The sequence below is a fragment of the Ips typographus genome, linkage group LG16 (assembly GCF_016097725.1).
Source record: "Ips typographus isolate SLU linkage group LG16, UJ_Ityp_2.0, whole genome shotgun sequence".
Taxonomy (NCBI): domain Eukaryota; kingdom Metazoa; phylum Arthropoda; class Insecta; order Coleoptera; family Curculionidae; genus Ips; species Ips typographus.
In genome coordinates, this window is record NC_138437.1 from 8,690,438 (window position 1) to 8,697,939 (window position 7,502).

Below are 7,502 nucleotides of genomic sequence, written 5' to 3' on the forward strand. Positions count from 1 at the left end.
ATAGGCTAAAACCGACTTGATTTCCTTCTTGAAATATAAACGGTTTGCATATTTTTACATATTTTTGAATGCTAATGATTATTAATTTTTTTAAACCACACTTACGTCGGCTATTGACCTAGAACGAATAACACTAAATTCTATATATTTCTACACAAACTACAAGAATGTTTAATTAATGCAGCCATCCTTAAAATTTAACCAGTTTTGTTAACGAAGCTCTAAATATATACCCACAATTTAGTCAGCTTTAATCGGGTCTCGAATCTGACCAAGACCGGAGTAAAAATCTTGGGAATGGTTAAAGGTGTTCTTCTTGCCTTTTGTACCACCGGATACAGCTGTTCTCCGGACAGGATGCTTTGCTATATGACGCAGGTGTATTTTGCTCTCCTTCTTTTGAACCACTTTTCGTTTCTTACTCTTCTTTTAGTACAGACTTTTGATTCAATATAAGGATGCAAAATCCAGTATAAGCAGCAAAACTGTTGGAAAAAAAATTAGATTGTCTTTATTCTTTTAAACCTCCTTTTTGGCTGGTCACTGTATTAAGTGGGTTAATGGCCTTTGCAAACATCTACTAAAAATTTAATTACCTATCAAAATTGATTAAAAAGCGAACGAGGGCAACTATCAAGATAAAGTTTTCTATAGATGGCTCATCAATACCTTTTTAACAAGTTCGTTAGATATTTTTTTTAAGTCTCTTAAATAATAATTTTTGACACAGTTATTCCGGGTGTTAAGGTTTTATGCGATTGCCAGTCTAGGACATGGGAACCATGGGAAATAAAAACAGAATTATCTCCTATTATAAATTTTATTATCGTAATAAATATAAGGCGGAATTTTGTTTGAAGATCGCCTAGAACACCTTTGTATAAATCTGTTCTGGGATATAGATTAGCGTCGGCCCGTCAGACACTGGTTTTTGTTTGCTTTAGCTACTCGAGAATTTTAAAAAAATATCTTTCCCATTATAGTGTAAAGTATTGAGAATAATTTTATTGTTTCAGTCCTGGTCAGCAGACTAATGCGCCAACGATATCTGGACGTCAGCGAAGAATGGACAGAGGACACTCACAGTTCGAAGTATTCGACTTTACGATTTGAATATCGAGTAACATGCGAACCCCATTATTACGGAAAGGGTTGTGAAACTGTGTGCCGACCACGTGCTGATAGTTTTGGACATTACAGCTGTTCACCTACAGGAGAACGCGTATGCTTAGCCGGATGGACTGGAGATTACTGTACAAAAGGTAAGTTTCCCATCAATAAAGCTCGATTGATATGTATGTTAAAATAAACACAAAGAAGACGACAAAAAATGGAGATTTTATAACGCAAGACAAAAAAATTGACCGCGAGATCTAAGACGTGAGCTTCACTTGCTGCCGAGTATTCAGCCGTTCAGCCGGCGAATGTTCCCACGATCGCAGCATACCTGTCTGTCTACAGGGTGTTCCGCATAAAATAGCCCGAAGAGAATTAATAATGCTTGACATTTAATCATTCAACTACTTTGCAACGAGTCTATCTGTATAGTTTTATATTTACTTATTGAATTTATTAGTTGTGCATAGATTAATTAGATATTTTTTGCTTTCAGCTCAATGTTTGCCAGGATGCGACGAACAACATGGTCATTGCAACAAACCCAACGAATGCAAGTGAGTATTTTTTGTTTTTCAAGCTAATTCAAGACGTGAACAATGAAAATATGATACCCGTTGTACGCGAGTTACTCATGCAGCTGAAAAAGTGGCTCAGCCAGTTCTGATCATTGTGGAATTCCTTTTACAATAATATTACTTTCGCTCCTGGTTGGTGGTACAGTCAAGACATTTAAATGTTAATGTGCGTAATTATTGTAATGTACTGGTAACATAAGAATAGTCGATTCACCTTGTATCAACAGAAACGCGTTTCGATTAAATCTGTGAGTCAATATTGAAATTCGATTAGTAGTAAAATGGCGGAACGAAAATAGCCGGTTCGGTGATTGAAAAGTTGTTAATTTGAAACATCCTAGGTGCAAGTTTACGCGGAAATCAGGCACCGGGTGGCGATCGCCGATCCGCATTAGCCATTCTAATCGTGCACTAAAGAAGCGGCGGCTCATTGAGTTGCAGCCTGAGTTGAAGGCGAAGAGGGGGCACGCCCACGGACTTGGTTCCCACGCTGCCCGTTGGCAAGTATGCGGGTCAAGGAAAGGTTACCTGCGGGTCGGCGGCCAGCCGAACAAAATCGCGAACCCGGGCCTGTTAACCGATTCTAAACGCTTTTCCATCATCAGGTTTTTTCCTTCTTATTTTTAGCCAACCAGTCCATTCACGCTACTTACAACTCTCTATAGTGGTACCAAAAATTATATTTAAAAAAAATGGGATAACTTTAAGAGTCCTCATCTATGTACCCCTGCTTGTAGTTTACTAGAAACGTATTAAGACATCCAGAACAATAAAATAAGAGAATTGAAATTTTCTAGTCCGATGACGAGTCAAATAATCAAAATCGCTTGGTTAGTTAACGTGACCGTTATTTATTTATAAATCCGACTTTTAGAATCAAGTTCTGAAGAACTTTTAGGTGAATCACCCTGTATGGTAAAGAACTTTCACGTACCGCTAAACTGCACAACTGCACGTGCAATTGCTATGAAATTCAAATTATACAAGTTTACATAACCGGTGCAAAGGTTCAGTTTCGACTAAAAACCTCGTAATTTCAGTGTTCAAACACCCAAACTAATTTCTATTTTTTTTTTACTTTCAGTTGTCAACCTGGTTGGGAGGGTCCTCTCTGTACGGAATGCCAACGTTATCCCGGATGCCTGCACGGCTCCTGCGTTAAACCCTGGGACTGTTTATGTGACGATGGTTGGGGAGGCTTGTTCTGCAATCAAGATCTCAACTTCTGCACCAATCACCTGCCATGTCGTAACGGAGGCACTTGCTTTAACACCGGAGAAGGAAGTTACACCTGCAACTGCCCAGCGGGCTTTAGCGGTAAAAATTGCGAAACACCCACCGACGACTGCACCAGAACCCCTTGTTTACACGGAGGAACATGCGTCAAGTCAGAAAATGGCAACACTTCAGTTTGCCAGTGCTCTTCAGGATATAAAGGTTCTCTATGCCAAACTGCTGTACCACCTCCACCTTCTCCCAGCTGCTCAGGATCTCCTTGCTCGAATGGGGGAACGTGCTTTGATGCTCCTGGAGGATTTCGATGTAGCTGCCGTCCGGGATTTACGGGTCCCACTTGCGATCGACGTTTGGGAGTTTGTGATCCCAGCCCGTGTGAGAATAGAGGTGTGTGTTCCGAAGCTCCAGGAGCCCCGCACGGTTTTCGTTGCGCCTGTCCCGCTGGATTTGTTGGAGATCGCTGTCAAGTCGACGTGGACGATTGTGTCGGTGGCAATCCTTGCCTAAACGGTGGTACTTGTATAGACAAAATTAACGAGTTTCGGTGTCAGTGCGTTCCGGGATTTGTTGGCCGATTATGTCAAGAACGCGTGAACTATTGCCGTACCAAACCTTGCGCGAATGGAGGCACTTGCCAACAACTACTTAATGACTATCAGTGCAAGTGTCCTCCAGGTTTTGGAGGAAAAGATTGCAGCATTGAAGTTGATGAGTGCCGGAATGAACCATGTAAAAATGGTGGAACTTGCATTGGCCGTCAGAGAAGTTATGAATGTCATTGTCCCGTTGGATTTCACGGTAAAGACTGTACTGAAACAAGCGGAGGAGCCGCATCTAGTGCCAGGATTTCTACTGAATCCGCCTTAACTACTGAACACGTTGTGGTTATTGCCACAATATCTACTTTTGTCCCTCTTTTGGCTCTAGTCGCAGTGGGGGTTATAGCCTGCCTTAAACAGCGACGTAAAAAAGAAAAAGCACGAGCTGATGAGGAAGCTAGATTACAAAACGAGCAAAATACAGCTAATAGCAGTTTTGCTAAAAGAGGAGCCGCTATGGCCAGTGATGCTAGGATGATTAAGAATTCTTGGGGTAAATGTACCAATAACGCCATAGAAGAAGCAGCTAGTGCCACAGCAGTAGGAGATTTAGAACCTTTTCCCAAACAACAGCAGCAAGTAATTGACGGACGGCCTGTTTATGGGCTACAGCGAAGTCGTTCGCAAAAACAACTGAACACTGAGTCCTGTACAGCCGCAAATACAGCCGCTGTGGCGGCAGCTCGCGCGTCGGCCCTTTTGGTCGCGAAACTTCACGAGCCCGAATACGAACCTATTAAGCGTTTATCTGTGATGTCGCAGAGCGACCCGCCATCAAAGGATACTCCAGTGTTTGTGGTTGAAGAACATTTTCGAGTCCCCGTTCCCGGTGGTTTGTTTGCCACCGAGGTGTGATAGACGAAAACTTTCGAGGTTTCGTCACCCCCATGACTGCTGTGTTCCGGTTCTGAGTCTCCGCAGGTCCGAAACCAATTCCGAGCACTTTTTGAGGTACCGTATCTTCCTCACTTTAGTTTAGGACTTAATTTATTGTATTAAAATTTGCTTCGAAATTCCTTTGTCATTCCCGGCGGTACTCATTTCCGGAAAGATCGAAGGCGTTGCGAACGGGTGATTCGTCGTCTCAGTCCCCCAGCGACTGATCCAGCGCTTTTCTGTCCATACTGTACATATTTAGGGTTTAGTGTCCTGTAAATTAAGTCTTTGGCTACTGGATCAGTCGGAAACCAAAGATAGGGCTGTAGCACGTCGTCTTATTCCCGCGCATCGTACTTCCGGGTACAGTTTTTTCTAATTGTACTCTTGTGATGCATTTAAGTGAGCTAACTCACCCGAGGGGTTAGTTACTAGTGAGGTATTTGTATGTATAATTAGGTTAATTTAAATTACATTTAGAAACTGTTAATGTAGCTTAAAATGATTTTCGAACTTTATGCCGCCCGTTTTGTTTATTTTTGTTGTATGACATTTTTTTATACAACTTTTTATACACTCTATTTCTTTATGATAGTATATTATACAACTTTGTGTCATGTCTAAAAAAATATTTGCAATCAATTAGACTAGAATAACTTTTCTCAGAACCTGACTGAAGTGAGACAAAAATGACGCTTTCGGGACCAATTCACTGAACAAAGAAAAGGAAGTGTTTCTCTAGTCTTTCGGATTCTTAGATACCTTAAAAGTGATTTTTAAAATATTTTAGGGAGCAAGTTTTGAAAATCATTTTAAAGCCAGAAAGCGCATTGATATGTAACTTTCTTATTTGTGACTGCCCCTCATACTGTAGTCTGATTAGAAAGTAGCTGCTTCGCTAGATTCTGCTTTCGCGTATTTATTCTTGGCCAGTGGACTTAAGAGTTAGAATTTAGCGGACCAGCCTTGTTCCAGTTTTTAGTGACGATATTTTGTCTATTAATCGGATTTTGTACTTACTTAATACGAACAAAGAAACAATGTTCCTGTAATGTAAACTAAGTCATTTTTGCATGTTATGGCGTTATTGAGCATTTGTCATAACGCTAGGCAAACGCAGGGTGTACTACCACTGATGGAACTATTTCTCCTTCAGCTTCTGGTAGAAAGTAGTTTTTTTTCTCGTAAGTAACTTTTGTCCAGAAGCTTTCATTGGTGAAGTAGTTTTAGAAGTAGTTCTGTTGTACTTAAACCCTTGGGCAAGTTAATTAAAAGACTTAATAATAGTAAAGACGTTTTGTAATATATTCTTGTGTATATTTATAGCATGTACCTATAAAAATTGTTCTGTTTCTAGAGAAGCGGCTGTATTTGTTCCTCATGTGAATAATGTTATTTAAAGTTATCTTAATAAATTTTTTGTTCTATATATGGTCTTTCACTTTTATCTTTAGAAGTCACCTATTATTACACCGACAAAAATCAATGTAACAATACCTCCTGACAGAATGCACAATTCCTAGAAAGGTACATTAAAAAGCCAACTGCTAGGATTCCCCTAAGGGTCCAGGTAGACTTTAAAGAAAGATGGACACATTATTATGCCCTTTGAAAACACATGGTGCAGGGTCCAGGTGTCTAATAAACCCAAGGCCGCTTTTTGAACCATTTTCGTGAAACTGAATGTTACCGGCAAACGTCTTTCGAAAAACACCAGAATTTTAATTATTATTATTATTTGAAAGCCTGCTGTCAACATGTTGCAGATACCCAAGTGTCTTTTTTAATCTATGAAAGCCCACCCATTTTTCTTCAACAGAAGAAATAATTAATATAGGTAAGTTATATGAGTTTTTCAGTGTACACACGACTATAAATTTTTAAATAGCCGCCCTTATTGCAATTAGCATCTAAAAAATATAACTAATAGTACTCGTACCAACTTATACAATATGCAAAAACTGGGTGCATAGGGGACCAGCATTTTTCTATTAAGCACCGGATAAGGCTAATCAGAAAGGAACAAGAAGGTCGAATTCACCTAGACAACGCACTCCAACCTTCTATCGAAGTGTTACCATAAATAATAATTCTGGTTTCTGGTCGAGTACGGCGGAACTGCATCTTAAAGAATATCGGAGATAAAAGTACCAAAACTAAACACTGACGGGATTAGAATTTTATTAGTCATTAGGACTACTTAAGTGGCCATCAACTTTCGGATAGGGTTTTTTTAAGGCAGATGCCATACGTGTACCGCTATTACTGAGAGACAAGATTTACTAGTTTGCCACTAGAGAGATTTTTGTGGTTGCTGTTAGAAGATAACACAAAGATGAAAAAGAAAAAATAGCTTTGGTTTTGAATAATCTATACCCATATTTCTGTGATGAAAAAGTAAACTTTAGTTGTGTAATTGTTTGTTCCTCGCAATGAGTTTAGCGGTATAAATGTAATAATATTAGAAATGAAAGTCGACAATCTCGTAACCGTTTTATGGGTGCATCAGTAGAAGCGAACCATCTATTCGACACCTACATAGCCGTTAGATACGCGGAAATTCCAAAAATGTCCATCCTTGCGTAAGTCATCTTCACACAAATCCACAAGAAAGTGAAAGGATTCACAACAGACATTTTTACTAGACTTATATGTTCGTATTTACTAATCATCCCACATTTCAGGGGGACTGGCTTGTGTTGAGTAAAACAGTTTTTGCATATTTCATGTGATGTTTTAATATTTCTTCTGTTAATGAACAACTGTAGCACAATTTGTATCGTGTGAGTATATTGCTATTTGCGAAACCAAAATCAATATACATTCTTCTGAATGCAGTCTTAACCATCATCAACCTACATGCCAACGAGAAATACTACTTTCACGTTAGGAAGCATCTTCGACATGGAATTTGGAATGCAGTATCGTAAAATGCTTGTGCCACAGTACGGTACCTGACTATCTCGAAGGTACTAGCAGAGAAACCGCGGGTACGCTCATAATGCAAATGCAATAATTAAAATATGTTAATGGCAGATTTTATTACTCATCGAGTAACGTTTAATAAAGATTAATTTTTGACTCTCGCTTAGTACAG

At 39.5% G+C, this 7,502-nt stretch overlaps 1 protein-coding gene across 3 annotated transcripts in view; it reads left to right on the plus strand.

Moving 5' to 3' along the window:
- Positions 1-5,832, plus strand: part of Delta (neurogenic locus protein delta) — a 48,863-nt gene extending 43,031 nt beyond the window's left edge. For all 3 annotated transcript variants that reach the window (XM_081993823.1, XM_081993825.1, XM_081993824.1), the window contains 3 exons: positions 1,017-1,262; positions 1,613-1,673; positions 2,779-5,832. In XM_081993823.1, the coding sequence (XP_081849949.1) occupies positions 1,017-1,262; positions 1,613-1,673; positions 2,779-4,384 (1,913 nt within the window). In that variant the 3' untranslated portion in view covers positions 4,385-5,832. The remainder of the gene's footprint in view (positions 1-1,016; positions 1,263-1,612; positions 1,674-2,778) is intronic.
- The last annotated feature ends 1,670 nt before the right edge of the window (positions 5,833-7,502 follow it).